Raw genomic sequence first — 20,227 nt, forward strand, 5'->3', positions numbered from 1 at the left:
CGCCATTACATTGGCTTTCCCTGGGTGGTAAAGGATATCATAATCATAGTCCTTTACCAAGTCTAGCCAACGCCTCTGCCTCGTATTCAGGTCCTTCTGGGTGAAGAAGTACTTCAAACTCTTATGATCGGTGTATATCTCGCACTTTTCCCCATACAGGTAGTGTCGCCAAACTTTCAGTGCGAATGCCACTACTGCCAACTCTAGGTCATGGGTAGGGTACCGCTGCTCATACTCCTTCAGCTGCAGTGACGCATAAGCAATAACCTTCTCATTCTGCATCAACACACATCCCAATCCCAACCTCAATGCATCACAGTATACCACAAACTTCCCTCCCTTCGAAGGAAGACTCAATACCAGAGTAGTAATCAGTCGTCACTTCAATTCCTGGAAGCTATCTCACACTTGTCTGACCAGGTGAACTTCAGATTCTTCTGTGTCAATTCTGTCATCGGTGCATCAATCTTCGAGAACTCTTCCATGAACCATCTATAATATCCCACTAATCCAAGAAAACTCTTAACCTCTGAGGCATTCCTTGGCCTCGGCCAATCTCTCACTGCCTCTATCTTAGCTGGATCCACCTTAATCCCATCTTCACCAACAATATGTCCAAGGAATGTCACTTCTGGTAGCCAAAATTCACACTTCTTAAACTTGGCATACAACCGATGCTCTCTCAATCTCTACAAGACCTGTCAGAGATGCTGTTCATTCTCTGCCTCTAAACTAGAGTAAACCAAGATGTTGTCGATGAAGACAATCACAAATTGATCCAAGAAGTCCTTGAACACCCTATTCATAAAATCCATGAATGCTGCTGAGGCATTGGTCAAACCAAGTGACATGACCAAGAACTCATAATGGCCATACCTCATTTGAAAGGTTGTCTTTGGTATATCCTCATCCATGTTCCTCAGCTGGTGATAACCAGATCAAAGATCAATCTTTGAGAATACCATCTTTCCCTGCAGCTGATCGAACAGGTCATCGACCCTTGGTAAGGGGTATTTGTTCTTCATGGTCAACTTGTTCAACTCCATGTAGTCTATACACCTCCTTAGAGTCCCGTCCTTCTTCTTCACAAAAAAAACTGAAGCACCCCAAGGCGAGAAGCTAGGCGTGATAAATCCCAAATCAAGAAGCTCTTGTAACTGTATCTTCAACTCTTTCAGTTTTACCGGAGCCATCCTATATTGTGCCCTTGACACTAGCTCTGTTCCCGATGTTAACTCAATGACAAACTGAACCTCATCGTGTAGCGACAACCCTGGTAAATCCTCAGGAAACACATCCAAAAACTCACGTACTAATCTGGTCTCCCTCGGCCTTACTGGCAAAACTCTAGTGGTATCCACCACACTAGCTAGAAAACCTATACAACCTCCCTGCAGTAGGTCCCTAGCCCTCAATGCTGATATTATGGGTATGCGGGGTCCATGCAAAACACCCATGAAAACAAAGGGATCCTTTCCCTCAGGTTCAAAAGTCACCATCTTCTTCTTGCAGTCTATAGTAGCCCAATATCTGACCAGCCAATCCATCCCCAAGATCATAACGAAATCATCCATGCCCAACTCAATCAAATCTACTGATAGTTCCCTACTATATACCATTACTGGCAGTGCTTTAATTCATCTTCTAGAAACTACCAGTTCCCTTGTAGGCAGTATAGTCCCAAACCCCGAAGTATAATATTCATTAGGTCTACACAATCTATCAATTACCTTACTAGAAACAAACAAATGTGTAGCACCAGAGTCAATTAATACAATATAAGAGGAGCTAGCGCTAGAAAGCTGACCTGTCACTACCGATGGACTAGCCTCGGCCTCCGCCTGCGTCAAGGTGAACGCTCGAGCTGGAGTCAAGCTGTCCACTTTCTCTGGTTCCTCCTTCTTCGTTGTTGGGCAGTCTTTCTTGAGGTGTCCCACCACCCTGCACAGATAACAAGCCTTTGCCCGACATTCGCCTAGGTGGCGCTTCCTGGACCTCGTGCATTCTGGGTAACTTCTTCATATCTCACCGCCTCCCTGGCGGCCACCCTGAGCACCCCGAACCCTCCTATCAGGACCAACAGTGGTCGAAGTGTCAGGGGTCTTCCTCTTTAGATCACTGGGGCCTTCTCCCCTACCAAATCTTTTGGATGGAGGCACTGCCCTGCGAACATCCCGTCTCATAGCGTTCTCCCTCCAGATCTTGTTTTCTGCCTCTTCAGCAGTAAGAGCCTTCTCAATAGCCTGGGCATAGGTCGTCTACCCAGGTACCGAGGTAATCTTCACATCTCAGGCTATCATAACATTGAGCCCTCAAAAAAACCTGTCCTGTCTGGCCGCATCTGTAGGCACTAAGTTTGATGCAAACTTCGCCAGCCTATCAAAGTTCAGAGCATACTCTGTAACTGTCATGCTGACCTGTACTAGCCCTGTAAATTCATTAACCTTCGCTGACCTGATGGCAACATTATAATACTTTTGGTTGAACAGATCTTTGAACCCACCCCAACTCAAAGTAGAAATATCCATGGTCTGTGATGCCACCTCCCACCAAATACGGATATCCTCTCTAAGCATATAGGTGGCACAGGCCACCGTGTCATTACCTTCCACCCTCATGAAATCCATGACGGAAGTGATCATACTCATCCACTGTTTAGCCTTCAGTGGATCTAGTCCTCCTTCAAAGGTTGGAGGATGTTGTCTCCTGAACCGCTCATACAGTGGTCCCCACCTGTTCCCAACCTTAGGTGGCTGTACTATTGGTGCCACAACAGATGGCATAATAGGTGCATCACTCCCTGACGGAGCCTGTTGTCTCAAGAGGCGAATTTGTTATTCTTGACTTTGTAACTGGGCTTGCATATGTGCAAGTATTTGCTGCTAGTTCTCAGGGACTGGCGGAGGGTTTTGGCCCTGCTCATCATCTCTAGCCCTAGACCTTGTGCCGGCTAGTCGTATAGATCGCCTTGGACGCATAGCTATCCAAGTTTATCTGCAATCAACGACTCGGCAGTTAGGCCATGATGACAGGTTAACAATCTTTCCATAGTCCACCATTAAAACTCAACCAACATCATGCAATCAAGATACAAACAAGCATTCCAATATTCACTCACATGCAGTAGCAATGCTAATAAGCACGCCTCATTATAATCACACAGCAGTCAAGGGCCAGGTCCTATCAATATCTTAATGTCCCTTTTACTCATGCAGTAAAGCATTTATATTCCATTCAGGCATTTAGGCATATAATAACATATATACAATTACCAAACCTTGAGTCGAGCTTGTCTTTAGCGGTGACTATACATGCCCAACTAGCCTTCAGGAACCCTTAAACCTAGACCACTCTAATACCTAGTTATAACGCCTTGGATAGCCAAGAGTGTTACAATGTGTAGTTGAAATAGTGCAAGACTTGTTGTTAACCGTAATTTTGGCCAACTACGAGTAGATGAAAAAACGACAATGAAGACAATAACCTTGAATAGAAAATAAAAATGACATGACCAATTTTATAGTGGTTCAGCCCCAAAATTTGTTGGTAATAGCCTAATCCACTTGGATTTGTGATATATGTAGCCTACACTTAAGATCAGATGAACTTGAGCCAACTGAGTTTCTTAAGTGTAAATAGAAAATACAAAGTTTCTCTCTCTAGAGAATACAAATTTTTTCTCTCTAAGCTCTCTCAGAAAATGCCCCAAGAATACCCCAAGTCACAATCCCAAAGTCTCAAAATTAGAGAGTCTAAAAGTCTCCAAAAGATCATATCCCCTAAAATAATGCCATGAGCACTTTATTTATAGGCTCATGGATCGTACATGAAAATTCTCTCGTTTCAACGAAGTGCTTGGTTGTTTTAACCAAATTTATTTAATAAAGTAATAAACAAATTCAAATTACAACAATATAGCTATTACTTCGGGATATTTGAGAGATTCACGCGGAAGTTACGAGCGATTCGGGTTGAAGTTGTTACTGAGATTCTGTAAAGAAGTCACTGGGCAGTTAACTCCTGAGATTCTGACACATCCGGTCGGCTACACTCCTCAATCTAACATAGCTGGTCGGGTGAAACTCCTTTTGGATGTAACTGGTCGGGTGAAACCCTTTTATGATGTAATTGGTCGAGTGAAACCCCTTTTTGATGTAACTGGCCGGGTGAAACCCCTTTCTGAGGTAACTGGTTGGGTGAAACCCCTTTCTGATGTAACTGGTCGGGTAAAAACACCTTTCTAATGTAACTGGTCGGGTAAAATACTTCCTGACCAGTTAAATCCTTACCTGGTCGGATAAACTGCCCTTCTGATGTGTCTGGTCGGGTAAAATACCTTCCTGAACAGACAAAATTCTTACCCGATCGGGTAAATCGTTTCCTGACCAGTTAAACCCTTTCTTGGTCGGACAAACACCCTTTCTGATGTGTCTGGTCAGGTAAGACTCCCTCCTAACTAGTTAAATTCTTATCCGGCTAGGTATATTATTTCTTGACCCGGTAAATTGTTACTTGGTCGGGTAAACATCTTCCTGACCAGATAAAACCATCTTCCAACCAGCCATATCACAACTCCGTAGATCATTTTCTAACCTTTGCACTTCCCTTGGTCAACACATTTGTTGACCAGTAATGTGCCGCTTGATGATCATGCACTGCCACCTGTCACTTCTGATTGCCACGTCATCAAACATAAATTTTGGGGATAACATTTGCCCCAAGTTTATTATGTGATTTACTCGTATGATAAACTTTTCTCTAGCAAAATGATTTTGAGGTCGTCCAAAATCTTCCGCCCGGTCAGTAACTTTCACAAATAATAAAAGTCCGACCAGTTAAATCTCCAAAAATTGAATAGCCAATCAGAAATTCAGAGAATATCCTAGCAGTTGCCTCCACGTGGTGATTCACCAGTAACTTTAATATTCTCTATGTCCCAAAATTCCAAAAAAATTGATTTTCTATATTCTATTTCATATTCGGGTTCATGGGTTTGTATGATTTGAAGTTTTTTTGATACTTTTTGAAACCCTTGAAATTCCCTTTTTTATCTTGTTGGTGTACTCCATGAATAGGAAAACGTGTTTGTACCCCACATTTTTGAGTTAATTTGTGCTTGTCGAGTGATGATATATTTTTAAAACAAAATCACTGTTCGAATTTGTTTGTGTGACCAATCAGATTCTTTGGCTGCTCGAGACATGTGTGAGCTACTTGGAATTGTGCTTGTGGTGGATTGGGTTCGCCTTGGATGGTTGGAACCCGTGACTCACCGGTTGGGTATGCCCTAACTCCTCGGGCACTTGCTAGCTGACTGGACCACGCATCACTCGGGTGCCATGATTCCTCGGACACCCCCAGCCGATCGGGTCTTCTCGGCTCCTTGGTGTCCCTTCATCCACTCGATCACATGCTTAGCCACTCGGGTATGTACCCAAATTTGGGAACCCAAACACCATAGGAGCACAAAAAATACAACATCCGATCGGGTTGGCCTTGGAATGTGTCGTGTGACTAATTTTTCTTTCTTTCTGAACTGCATCAAATTATCACTACTGCTTTCATAAATTTTTATCTTGGTAGTAAAATGTTTTCATTGCTCAAATTTTTTTTCACTGGGCAGTAAATATTTTTACTTTGCATTCATTTTCTGTTTGGTTTACTCACCTCCCCGTATTTTTTGTAGATAAATCGTTTCGACTACAGGGGAGGTGACAACCAAATAGACTCTGATTCCTCATCTCCCACTTCAAGTGATACCTTTCCGAGTAGCGGTTCTTCTTCTAAATCTCCAAGCAAACAAACTCCAGAAGCCCGTCTTCTTCATCTCAAGAAAATACTTCCGCAATCATCTTTATACTTCCTTCACGAAGATCAGTTCCTTAAGCAGTAACGTCAGCATCAACTGATGAGGGTGAAAAAGTCTAATCGACTCCTTCAGGAACAAGATCCCCAAGTTGCTCGTAGAACAGCGCAAAAGGTGGTGGAAAGAGTGCCCTTTATGGGAGAAAATTTATTAGAAGAAGTTGAGACTGAAGCCTCTTCAAAGCCTCATCGCCAAGCTCGAAAAACTAGTAAACCCAAGAGAAAGGTTACCCAGACTTTTGCCACAGAAATCCAACAAACTGCTACACTTAAACCGAGGAAAGAAGAAGATTGCGTGCCTTCATGGTTTGTAGCTAAGGCTTCTAAGCTAAACTCCAAATTGTTTGATAAACACATTTAGTCTTTGGGTCTTGAAGGAGTGAATGTGATATGCGTGCACCCACACCAAAGAGCCAATAATCCTGGTGGTGCCTATTGTGCCTGGTCTAGGTATCACATTTATGCAGGAGCTACTATCCCTTTGCATTCTTTCTTTAGGTCAATAGCGGATTACTTTAATGTTTCTCCCTTCCAGATTGCTCCAAACGTGATACAAGCCCTATTTGACTTATACATACTCTACCACTTCCAGGGTTGGAACCCACCTACCCTTCATGAGGTACATTATTTGTTCAATCTTAGGACTAACCTCAGCCACAAGAATACATGTTTTTTCCACCTTTTTCATAGGCAAAAAAGGGTTAAGTATCTTCATGGCATTGCCCATAAATCGAATCCCAGAAAGTATTATACGAAATACTTTCTTACTTTGGACATCAAAGCCAACAACCTGAATTTTACGCATGTAGGCCTTTTTGATCAACCTTTCCCAACCAGGGAAATGCATTCCCGGGCAGATAATCTCGCTAACATGCCCATTGAGGATAAGGATGTTAAGCACTTGGTCACCTTGGAGAATCTTCAATTGGCGGGGTTGTTACAAAACAAGCAAGATATTGGTGTGGACATCATAACTGATGAAGCAGATTCGACTGATCAGTCTAATGCCGATACCAAAGTAGTGACTGACCAGTTTTCTCCTGAACCATCTCCCCAACCACGCCGACCAGGTGGTCTTATCATTAGAAAGCCTCTTCTTGAAAATTTTGACCGACCTACCTTCCCTATTAGGCCTAGGAAAGGAAAAAGCATCGAGCTCCTTAGAGAAGACAACTCATCGTCAGAAGACGAGGACAACATTTTCGATGAAATTCTAAACTTAGGTTTTTCTACTAACAGTAACTAGAGTTTATTTTGTTCTAGATGAATTTTTGAGAATGATTGTCATGAAAGTCTGTAGAGTCATGTGGTCACAGTAAAACTTTTCATTCACTGACCGAGTTTTCGCTTTACTTTTTTGCAGATCTAGACATGTTTAAGCAGTTCAACACTACCTTTACCCAAAAGAGGAAAACTAATCAAGGGAGTAGCCTGAATCCTCCAAGCAAGGTCATGAGGACTACACTGCCTAACCAGGGGAGACCATCTGATCAGTTAGTCACTGTCCCATGCTTGACTCCTCCATCTATTCCTTCTTTTGCTAGCCTTCAAACTACTCGATCAGCCTGCTTAAGCGAGCCCCTTCGCTTTGCTGGTGAGTATGGAAAAGAGTTACTAGACCATACTCTTCACCACTCAACGGCAACTCAGACCTTTGAGATTCTACCCCGACAAAGCATTGAAGTTGTCCTTCACAAAGGCCTTGCTCATATTATGAGTGTAAACATCTTATCAGAAACACTCACTTTCTCATTGATTGTTCTTATTCTGAATAATTTTCTGGTTATTTGCTCCAGGGACTCATCACTGTTAGTCATGCTCAACGCCGAGTAGTAGACTATAAGGAGCTGGTCAAGGTCTTGAATGATCAATTGGTGGAAGCCTAGGCAAAGATTGAAAGTCTGACTAAGTCTGAGAAAGATCTCCAAGAAAAGATTGAGCAGCCAGAGAAAAAAATTGCTGACTGAGATAAATTGTTGAAGGAGTTGGTTGATGAGAACAATAAGCAAATTCAGGACAATAAGACATTGACCAACCAGCTGGAGATGAAGACTCAAGAGAATGAAGAGCTGAAACACGAAAAGGAAGTTGATCTGGCTTGTTATGAAGAAATCCGCTTCAACTGCTTCTATCAGATTTGGAAGTTAAACAAGCCTCTCAACCTCGAATTTCTCTCTGAAGAAGCAAAGGCCAAAGAACTCACCAAATGCGAAGCCAAGGCTGCTAAGGAGGCGACTCTTCTAGCTGGCATTGTGCCTGCCTCTCCTGCTCTATCATTCTGACCAGAGGAGGTCCTGGATGTTGATGACGGTGTTGACCAGCCAGAGACTAGTTTACCCGACCAATAAATACTCTTAGCTGACCAGAGAGCTTCCTATCCAACCACAGAGTTTCCTGCTCGACCAGTGATGGATGCTCTGCCGACCAGGGAAGTTGTATCTACTCTCCCAACTCGGGAAACTTTGCACCTGACCAGTAAAACTTTGTACCTGACCAGCAAAACTTTGTACTTGGCCAGTAGTTTACTATTTTTTCTTATACTTTTGTTAAGACAATTGCTGTTTAGCAACTTTGATATTTTTCTCGTACGACCGAGCTGTTAGCATTTATACTTTACTTTTCTTTGCTAACTTGAAACTTTCTAAGTCTTTTTAGAATCAAAACATTATAAATTTTTTGTGAATAGTAAAGTCATTTTGATGTATGCCTTATATTTTCGCATGAGTACTTAGTTTTCTAACTTAGAAATTCTAGACATTTCATAAGTCCCTACTAAGTATACTTTCTCACACTCTTATTGCTCTAACATTTTATGAGCATAATGTTTATTTTCATACGAATATTCTAACTTGAAAATTTGAAAAATTCCAAGTTACTTAAGCTTTGTCAAACAAGTTAGCTTAATGACCTTTTTTGACTTCAAAAATTTACAAGTCAGCCTAAAAACAAATATCTTAACTCATGCTCTTATTGCCTGTGTTAAATTATATACCAGTATACCCCATGTGCCCCCCAAGTGACCGAGGGTTGAAAGATCTTTGGTCACTTGTTACTTGACCAAATCTGTTCGAGTAGTTAATTACTCGTGAAACACATAGAATATATGGAAAATATTCTAGCAGTTGAACACTGTCCGATTTTACTGGCCAGTTGAGCACTGTTCGAAAAATTAACACACATGCATATTTGTAGCAAGAATTGACCATGCTGCGTGTAGTCTCTTTTATTACTCATAAATTGAAAAAAGACAAAACGTGTCTAATAACGACTCTTAAACAACAAAAATTATTAAAAAAATAAATGATTGGTCAGCAAATAACCAGCTCATAAACCAAACTTAAATAACAAGTTAAACAACTTGAAAGTAAGCTACCACTCTGAAAGTAGTATTTAGTGATAATATATCCATAGACGCTCGCCATTCCAGTGGTTCCTGATCAAGCTCCGTTCACCCAATCTGATCCTAGCACTCCAGCTCATGTCGAAGTGTCTGAGCATACCTCTCCCTTGCTTTGTTACTATCCCCGGCCAAGTGTGGACCTCCACATATAGTGTCTAAGGTAAAGTCCACATGCCTGGGTTGCAAGGGTAGAGATTACTGTCATTTGAACCCAAGATTGTTATTGCCTCCTTCTCCTTGGGGTTTCTCTGCCTGATACTTTTTCAACTTGCCCGACCGGAGAAGAAATTCTATCTCGTCCTTGAGGTGATTTCATTCATTTGTGTCGTGACCATAATCTCCATGGAAACGAAAAAACTTATTCATGTCTCTCTTACTCATCTCTTTCCTGATGGGTGAAGGTTTCCTGTAGAGAACCTCCTCATGACTAGCGAGATATATTTCCCCCCGGATGGCCGAGAGAATGGTGTAATTAGTGAACTAAGGCTTATACTTGGTTGGCTTGTCGTTTGAACTCGACTTAGCCTTCTTTTCTTCATGGCGGTCAGACTCGTTATTCCCACGTTTCTTTCCACCATTCTGACCGTTTCCACCATTCTTAGGAGGGTCAGCTAATCTGCCCGGATGGTTTATGCCCTTCTCCTCTTTCTCGATTGCATCATCTAATTTCATATACTTGTCTGCTCGGTCAAGAAATTGTTGAAGTGTTGAAATTAAATTTCTATGTATACTGTCCCACAAAGGGCTTCGGTAAGTGACTCCAAAGGATATGGCAACCATCTTCCCCTCATCTCCTACAACAATTGCTCTGTTGGCCTCTTTCATGAATCTCTGTATATAATTCTTTAGAGATTCATCTTTTCCTTGTTTGATATCGGCCAAGTGGATGACATAAACTGCTGGAGTTCGGGCAGCACTGAATTGTCTACAAAACTCCTTCCTGAATGTTTCCCATAAGGTAATGGAATTCAGCTTAAACTTCCAATACCATTCCTAGGCAGCATTTGACAATGTAGTCGGGAAGACTCTACATCGATAATCATCACTTACCCAAGTAGTTCCATCTAGTCCTCAAATTTCCCAACATGTCTGATGGGATCTTCTTTTTCTGTATACACCAGTAGCACCAGTGCTTTATATTTTGACGGTGGCTGGGCTGCTTTGATTCGGGCACAAAATGAACTGCCACTCCTATGGTCTACTACATCTATCCTAGAAGACCATTTAGATAAACCCTGCACTGCAGCTGTTAGCGCATCAAGTTGGGCTTGGATGACTGGTGCAACTGACGAGGCTCCGAAATTTTGACCTCCCGTTTGGGAATTTCCATCTGGTGTAGTGTATTCAAGTATTTCTACTTGATCAGTAGGGCAGGTCAGATCTTGCCCTTCGACTGGGATGGTATTCCTCTTGTCGTTGATAACGTCTTTTAGATCTTTCCGAGAAGCATGTTCTCCTAGCCGATCGAACACCGTACTCTTTGATTTTTCAGAGGGCTTACTATGCGAGACCCGCTCTCTCCCACTACGCTCCTGGCCAGGATGCAGTGGCTGCTTCTCGGCATAGCCCGAGCGGTCTTTTCCTCCTTCTTGTTGGTCGATTCCTTCTTTTTCTTTTGACTGGTCGGTTTGATGACTATCAGCCTCATCTCGACCATACCCATCTTATAATGTGGAGTTTTCTTATCTCGAGGAGCTCTGGTCTGGTTGTGCTCGGGCGGATTCTTCTTACTTCTCGACTGGTGACTTCCTGATCGAGAAGTTTCTGACCGGTGGCTTTTAGAAGGGGTTTTAGAATTCTCCCTTTGTGTTGATGCAGTCCCAGACCGGGCCTCATCATCTTCCCGACCAGTGGGATTGCTTCTACTTCTGTCCGGCCCCCGAGATCGGCCCTGCCAGCAGGGGACTTTTGACCAAAATTATTGTTTCTTTCTCACTGGGCAACCGCTCGTGCTGCGGCTTGGGAATTTGCATAAGACAATTGAGTAGCTGCTTCTAGAGCAAGTACTGCCTCGCGATGTCGCCGGTCGGCCTCCTCCTTTCGTTGCCTGATCTCTTCGCTTCTAGCATCCATTTCTCGTCTCTGTTACTCGAATGCAACTTTCTGCCTGGCCATTTCCTCAGCAAAAGACTCTTGCCGAGCATTGAATTGCATCATTTCTTCTTGGAAAGCCCCCATGGCCTCTTGGAGTTGTCTCCTTGAGAAATACCCTAGGCTCAGTGTCAGGGTTCTCAGGTGCAGGACCTTCTGGACTAACAATTTTATTTACATTTGACGTACTAGGCTTCTTGGGTGCCATATTGGTAGGATAATAGTGTATTTCTTCTATTCAGGCTCTTAATGAAAGCACAAACAATGCTGACCACGATTTTGGCCAACGGCGAGTAGACGCAAAAATGACAATGAAGACAATAGCCTTGAATAGAAAATAAAAACAACACGACCAATTTTATAGTGGTTTAGCCCCAAAATTTGTTGGTAATAGCATAATCCACTTGGAGTTGTGATATATGTAGCCTACACTTAAGGTCAGATGAACCTGAGCCAACTGAGTTTCTTAAGTGTAAATAGAAAAGTACAAAGTTTCTCTCTCTAAGCTCTTTTAGAAAATGCCCTAAGAATACCCCAAGTTACAGTCCCAAAGTCTCAAAATTAGAGAGTCTAAAAGTCTCCAAAAGATCAGATCCCCTAAAATGATGCCATGAGCTCTTTATTTATAGGCTAATGGATCGTACATGAAAATTCTCTCATTTTAATAGAGTTCTTGGTTGTTTTAACCAATTTTGTTTAATAAAGTAATAAACAAATTCAAAATACAACAATATAGCTATTACTTCGGGATATCTGAGAGATTCGCATGGTACTTATAAGCGATTCGGGTTGAAGTTGTTACTGTGATTCTGTAAAGAAGTCACTGGGCAATTAACTCCTGAGATTCTGACACATCTGGTCGGCTACACTCCTCAACCTAACATAGCTGGTTGGGTGAAACCCTTTTCTGATGTAACTGGTCGGGTAAAACCCCTTTCTGATGTAACTGGTCGGGTGAAACCCCTTTTAGAGGTTATTGGTCGGGTGAAACCACTTTCTAAGGTAACTGGTTGGGTGAAGCCCCTTTTTGATGTGACTGGTTGGGTCCCTTTCTGAGGTAACTGGTCGAGTGAAACCCATTTTTGATGTAACTCGTCGAGTGAAACACCTTTCTGATGTAACTGGTCGGGTAAAACACTTCCTGACCAGTTAAATCCTTACCTAGTCAGATAAACTGCCCTTCTAATGTGTCTGGTCGGGTAAAACACCTTCATGAACAGACAAAACTCTTATTTGGTAGGGTAAATCGTTTCCTAACCAGTTAAACCATTTCCTGGTCGGACAAACACCCCTTCTGATGTGTCTGGTCGGGTAAGACTCTCTCCTGACCAGTTAAATTCTTATCTGGTCGGGTAAATTATTTCCTGACTAGGTAAATTCTTACCTGGCCGAGTAAACATCTTCCTGACCAGATAAAACCATCTTCCGACCAACAATATCACAACTCCGTAGATCATTTTCTAACTTTGCACCTCCATTGGTCAGCACATTTATTGACTAGTAATGTGCCGCTTGATGATCATGCACTGCCACTTGTTACTTCTGATTGCCACGTCATTGAACTGAAATTTTGGGGACAACACTTGCTAATCAAGTCATTTGTATAAAAAGGTGATCCTAAGGTCAACCATCAGATTAGGGTTAAAGATTTTGAATATAAACGGTTAATTTTCATTAAATTGGATGTTTAAGACATGGGATCCCAAAAATAGGGTACAAGTGATAGTTACAATTCTCAACAGTTCTAATGGCAAAATATAAGTTTTAGGCCTTTGTCCCTGTACTTTCCCTCAGCCGTGGCAGTCGAGCAGTTAACTATGTACACTCCGCCCCCAGAGCTCTCCAACTCATGGTTGGGCTAACTTCCTTTTGCCTTTACCTGCACCACGTAGCAATAATATTCAAACATAAAACAGAGTAAAAATATTCAGCTAGTCAATGATAAACACATAATCTCAAGTTCTCAAATAATCAGGGTTGGCACACTTAGGCCGAACCCCCTGTTGATCTAGCTAGTCCTAGCTCGGTTAGGCTGGGCCGCGCTCAGTATGCTTACCATCAGCCCCGGCTCCCTTAGGCCGGTCATTCGTGTATATCACATCAGTCTTATAAGCACATAATACAAGAAAACAATAATTGGGAATCTCAGTCCCATTCACAACCACGCAGGGGTGCCGTTTTCTTACCTTGAATTCCGAGCGGAGGATACATAATGGTCCCGAGCACGATCCTCAGTCCTGAGCCTTGGAGATAAACCTTAGATTGTAGTTGAACCCCTCATCTTTAAATCTTCAATATTTGAGCCTAAATTCCCAAGTTTTTCCAGCTAGTTTTCCTGGTCCAAAGCCTCAGCTCCTCAAGACTTCCTCAAACATAAGAGAGAGAGAGGAAGAGATTGTATAGAAGGAAAGAGAAAGTGTGTGTTTAAGGCTTCCCTTTTGTGTCTAGTTAGTTCTAAACACTTCTAGGCCTAAGCTGATCTCATCCTCTACCAACACAATGACTAAAATGTCCTCCCCTATATTACCTAACTATTTAGTTATTCTAAGGGTAAAATAGTATTTTCTCCCCAGTTCCGGCTAACTCATCAAGTGTTCCTAATATTTACCAATTAATCCTGTCACGTCCAATTAATTACCAAATACTTATTCAATATCTAATAAATCCCAAAATATTCTCTAAATTCTCAAAATTACCGCCAGGCTTCTCTCAAGCCGGGTATTAAACCCCATTGTGACTATTTCGCTAATCCACTCACTAGGACCGTCTCAAGCCATATACTGCAAATATACCCACATAATAATGTGGTCTCAACAATTTATCACATTCATGCCCTCAACGGGCCAAAATTACAAATATGCCCTTATAAGCTATAAAGGGCCCATATGCATATCTAATACTCGTAAACATGCTTATCACATATTCATATAATCATATTAATCATGCATGCCACATAGTCACACATTTAACCAATTAAACATACATATACCAATTATGCCCTCCTGGCATGCTAATCAAGGTCCTAAGCTCTGTTAGCAATTTTGGGTCGTTACACTAATTGTCCCCCTTCTTCGGCTCATTTTTCTTCAACTATGGACAATCTTTCTTGAGATGACTCCCCACTCTGCATAGGAAACATGCCTTAGCACATAATTATCCCAAGTGATGTCGCCTGCACAGAGCACACTCTAGATAACTCTTCCATCTCTCACTTCTGCCCTGACGACCACTTTGTATACCTTGAAGTCTCTTATCTGAACATAGGGTACTAACTATCTTTGGAGTCTTCCTCTTCTGATCACTGGGGTCTCCACCTCTACTGGACTAGTAAACAGAGGTACCACCCTCCGAGCATTGCACTTTGCGGTGCTCTCCTTCCATATCTTGTCCTCTGCGCCCTCAACAATAGAGGCTTTCTCTAATTCTTGAGCTTATATAGAAACCCCAGGTGCTAAATCGATTTTGACACCCTGGGCTATCCTGAAATTCAGTCATCGAACAAATCGCTCATTCTAAGCCACATCAGTCGGTACCAAGTCAAAAGCGAACTTGGACAACCCATCTAATTTCATGGCGTACTCTGACACTGTCATGTTACCCCGAACCAGATTAATAAATTCATTCATCTTCACAGTTCGAACTGCGTCATTATAATACTTCTCGTTGAACAATTTCCTTAATTACTCCCATCCAATCATAGCGACGTTCCGAGTCTAGGATACCACCTCTTGCCATGTCCGGGCGTCATCCCATAACATATAAGTGGAATAGGCCACTCCGTCGTTACCCACCACCCTATTGAAGTCAAGGATGGAACTGATCATGCCCATCCATTACTCAGCTCTTAGTGGATCTGGGCCTCCTTGAAAGGTTGGAGGGTGTTTTTTCTGGAAACTCTCTTACAGTGGTTCCCATCTATTCTCAATCTCTGGTTGTACCCATAACAGTGTTGTTGCCGGTGGCGCGAGCTAGGCAACATTCCTTGGCGGAACTTGCTGCCTCAACCATCTGATCTCTTCCTCTTGCCTCTGAAGTTTAGCTTGCATATCTACAAATGTATACTAGCAATTCTGAGGGGCAGGTGGGTGGTTCTGGCCCTGGTTATCATTTTCAGCCTCGATGTTAGCACCGCCTAGTTTGATTGACCGCCCTGAAGACATAACTTCCAAGTATGTCTGCAATCAATGACTCATCTTATCAAGAATGATAACCACATCTAGGAACCATCCTACAATCAAACTCGAAAAAACACGACATTCACATGTAACATTAACGCTAATAAAAATCTCTATGACATTCACATAACAATCAAGAAGGCCCTGCTCTAACAATATATATCATGCTCCTTATTCTAGCATGCAGACAAGGAATATAATTTAAATGAACAATTAAAAATGTAATCAACCCATTACCTACCAAACCGTGAGTCGAGCTTGTCTTTAACAACGAGCATACATGTTCGGTCGATATCTTCAGGAACCATAAAGCCTTGGAAGTTCTAATATCAAGTTGTAATGTCCTTCTAATCCAAGACCATTACACAGTGTGCTTAAAATAGTTCTTAACTCGTTAAGCGAGTCATTTGGACTCAAAAGTGCAATTAAAGAAAAATAAAGGTTTATGTACTAAAATTTTTGGTAAAAAGGTTTAAAATTTTCATTAAAGATATAAAATTTTTGTCGGAGGAGCCCAAAAGAGTTAATTAAAACATCAATATAATCAGAGTTTACAAAATAGTCGGCCTAAGTGAAAAAAATGGACTATCTCATTGATTGGGTTAGTGTCTTTTGAGGCAATTATTCGCCATGTTGGCTTAGTGCCACTAGGTGTGTTTATTCTGGACAACCCTCGACTAGATCTTCTTCAAATCTAGTTATGGAGTTTGTTCGTATGTTTATTGATCTTTTGTCTTGTGACTATCAGACACAATGTGTTGATTACCATGAGATTTGTGGATCGTTGTTTTACTTTAAAAATGAGATTTCGATTGATTATTGGTCTTTAGTCATTATTGGCATTGATATATCTTTTATGGTGAACATTAGAAGAGGCTTAATAAGCCTAAGTTAGTCATTTGAATTAGATGTGTACACAATTATTAGAAATTAGGCATGTGATATTGCTTATAAATACAATAAATAGACAATAACCATAAGCATATATTATGATAAGTGGAGATGAAGAGAGTACAAGCATATTAAACTAATATAAAAAAACATGTATTATAAATACCGCTTTTGTGTCAAACAGAGTCTAGTGTACCATACTATCTCCTTAAAATAATTGTGCTTCCTCACTAGGTGCTAGAGGATTGCTAACGACGTTTGTCTCCCAGGATAAAATGGTTTATGAGCAGCAGCTAAGCACCTTGGTTCTACTCCCAACGAATTGACGAATGTCTAAGAACACCACCAAGATTTGGCTGAGAACTAAAAGAGATTCAACGCTAGATGGTATGAACTTGGAGGTGCTTCAATTAGAAACCAAGAGAATTTCGATTAAGAGAGAGAGAGAGCGAGAGCGAGAGAATTTTGAAAATTGAGGGAGAGATTTCGAATTAGTGTGTGAAACAATGAGGCGAAGCCCTCTATTTATAGCCTTCAAGGGGGACCAATTTCTTGAGAATCAAGCAAACAAAATTGCGTAACTGCCCAAAAAGTCAATTTTGGGCAATTGCTCAAAATTGAAGTCATTTCGTGTAAGGTAAGGATGATATCTCCTAGATTCGTTTCTAGAGTGTTGTAGAATATTGTGGTCCGATTTGGAAGGAAAAATAAATTATGGGTTGCAAAAGAGGCCCAATGCAGACTGGGTGTGCCCGTAGGCATGCGAGTGCACACAAGTCACATGCATTTTTGCTCTACCCACAATGATTTGTACCCTTCTGTGCAAGCAAGATAGATTCTCCTTGCTTATCAATAACTTACCGAGCTATGGATGTGGAATTATATATATATATATATTTTTGAAAGAGTACTCAAATTTCCATGTGTGACTAACACAAATATCTTTATTTTTCTTTATCAGATCATATCCCCTGTTATGATTGATACTATCAGATCGTATTTTCTGTTACGATTTCAATAAAATAATTAAAGGGATACAATTTAGTAGTTGTGAAAATTTGGGGGCAAAAATATTAATTATATTATGCAAATCGTAACATGAGTAGATATGTATCAATAGTATAAGGAGAGATTTTAATAATTCTATATTTTAGGGAGAAAATATAATAGTGTCAAAAATTGAGGGATAAAAATATTATTTATTATTTTAATTAATTCTTTCATTCTGATCCTTCCCCACAGTAATAAAGTTTCCGCGAATTTCTGCAGATTTTAACACCTCAGTACTTAATTATTTTCAATTTTTTTATACTGTAAATTATTACGTACGTAGTAAAATTAATATTAAAAAGAATAGGAAGTTTCAGGCAAAATAGTAGTTGTATACGTAATAACCTAACTTTATAAAATTTTAATCTTAAAAAACGTCTAAAGTAGGATATTTGGTGGTAAAAAACAATGTGTCGCAAGACAGGAAGCTCTGAGTGACATGCAAACCCTTGCATGAGAAGGACTCAACACGTGCCACTCTCCTACTGTACACGTGCCACGCCACACTCTCCTCCGCTCGCAGACTTCCCCTCCTATATAAACTCCCCAACATATATCACTCTCAAATCAGAATCCCCTCCCTTCGAAACACTCATCAGTATCTCCTCAATTTCTTATCATCAAACGCTCATCAGCTACCAGAGCCGTTCGATCATCCCGATCCAATGGCGGAGCTTCACCAGCAGTCTCAACAGCAGTACGGTGGCCAACAGCAGCACCAGCCCCGGTCCCACCAAGTGGTCAAGGCTGCCACGGCCGTAACCGCAGGTGGTTCCCTTCTGATACTCTCGGGTCTAGTCCTGGCCGCCACGGTCATCGCTCTGACCATCGCAACCCCACTGTTCGTGATATTCAGTCCGGTTCTCGTCCCAGCGCTGATCACCGTGGGGCTGATCCTAACAGGGTTCCTGACCTCGGGCGGATTCGGTGTTGCGGCGATCACAGTGTTATCGTGGATATACAGGTACGTCACAGGTAAGCACCCACTGGGAGCTGACCAGCTCGACCAAGCTCGGCACAAGCTCGCCAGCAAGGCTAGGGAGATGAAGGACAAGGCCGAGCAGTTTGGGCAGCAGCATCTCACCTCCGGCCAGCAGCAGTCTTAAGATTCTTCACCATGCATGCATAGCTGTACTTTTGGAGTTAGGGTTCCGATCGATGACGTGGCCGCTTTGGGTGCGTCGATTATAAGAGTTATGTCATGAATAATAAGAAAAGCTAGCTCATGTGAATGTTGATGTGGATGGGAGAGGTTACTTTTTGTTAATTTATTTTCTGTTTATGGTGAAGACATTTTCTGTTTGTTCTTTTTTCCTCTTTATTTCTTTTTGTCTTCTTGTGTTGTGGTCTCTGTTTCGTTCTTGTAAGAGAAATTTATGTGTTAAATATGGACTTTTTTTTTTCTTTCTTCAAACATCTCTTTTAACTTCATTTTCTTCTTTATAACACTAAAAAAAACAAATAATGTGTTGGTGGCGTCATGAAATGTGCACGCGTGTGATTTTTGGTAAGAGTCGAACTTGTATGCAATGCAGCACGTGTCAGGCAATAAACTTCAATGTGCACGAGTGTGATTGTTTGAAGTGCATGATTAAACAGTACACGTAATTGGACTTGTGACTGACTAGCATAAAACGAGACATAAAATTATATATGAATTATCATGAGGGTATATTCCTGAATTATTAAGCAATAAAATGTAAGAACTAAATTAGCCCGTCTTTTTCGGAGTTGTAAAACGTTATTTAAAACCTGTAATTGGACTATTCAATCGCAAAAACCTCTCTAATAAGCATTGGCTAAGAGTCCCACCTCGCGGTAATGGAAGAGCTAGGGTTCGGGCATTGTCGACGCCATTTTGCTGCATAATCCTGGAAGGCCGATCCCTTCCAATAAGAGAGGTGAGATATCCATTAACCAGGATATCACCTTGACATCGATGTGGGTCTCGGCTGAAGTGTCTGGCCATCACTTTAACTTGTACCCTGCGATTGATTATGTGTTATTGTTTTAGATATATGTGGTTTATGTAATATAAACATAAACTTTCTTTGATTTATGTTGAAATATGTGATTGATCTGTGGTATTTCTTTATGTAATAGGTCCATGAGTAATTCTGGTTGGTTTGACGTTAATTATCCTGGATGTAGTTGCTAAATTTATGTGGAAAGTCTTGTACATTATTACAGGCTTTACACAAATTAAAAGTTGACAAGTTCTGAATATTTTTACCGAGTTTCGAATTTTTTTGGAGTAATTTTTTTCAATAAGTATTAGTGATTTGTTGTAAGAAAATAATACACCATAGGATTTGGCAAGGTTGGCTCATATGCCGTGTTTTTGTCAAGATTATGTCAAATTTATTGTTCAAAATAATAACAACAGTGCTTCTTCACTTAATAGCTATTATTATTATTTCCGTTTTCACTCATCATTTCCGTTTTCACTCGTAAAGTTTAGTGTCCCTAATAGTTTCAGGACTCTTAGACTGCCTAATAGATTTTAATGGATAGTTTGTTGCACCTTAAAAAGTTGAGACTTGGCAATACGATATTCAGCTTATTATCAGAGCACTTTTAGGATAACGGTCCAGTTTGAGACATCCTCCTTTGAGCGCTCTGAAGTTAATCCGAGCTAAGGTTCGAATAATTTTTGATCACCAGCTCGGTGAAGATAGTCAGCTCGTGGAAACCTGGTCAGAACACATATTGAAGGATCTCAAGAGATTTGGAAGCTTTTTATACGTTCATTAAT

At 41.1% G+C, this 20,227-nt stretch overlaps 1 protein-coding gene across 1 annotated transcript; it reads left to right on the forward strand.

Annotated features, from left to right (window-relative positions):
• The first annotated feature begins 18,032 nt into the window (after positions 1-18,032).
• LOC133793947 (oleosin 1-like) lies at positions 18,033-19,233 on the forward strand. The gene has a single exon (XM_062231169.1). It carries the CDS (start codon positions 18,138-18,140, stop codon positions 18,576-18,578), a length of 441 nt encoding a protein of 146 aa, XP_062087153.1. The 5' UTR covers positions 18,033-18,137; the 3' UTR covers positions 18,579-19,233.
• Positions 19,234-20,227: the final 994 nt, after the last annotated feature.

Source organism: Humulus lupulus, chromosome 8, assembly GCF_963169125.1.
Source record: "Humulus lupulus chromosome 8, drHumLupu1.1, whole genome shotgun sequence".
Lineage (NCBI taxonomy): Eukaryota > Viridiplantae > Streptophyta > Magnoliopsida > Rosales > Cannabaceae > Humulus > Humulus lupulus.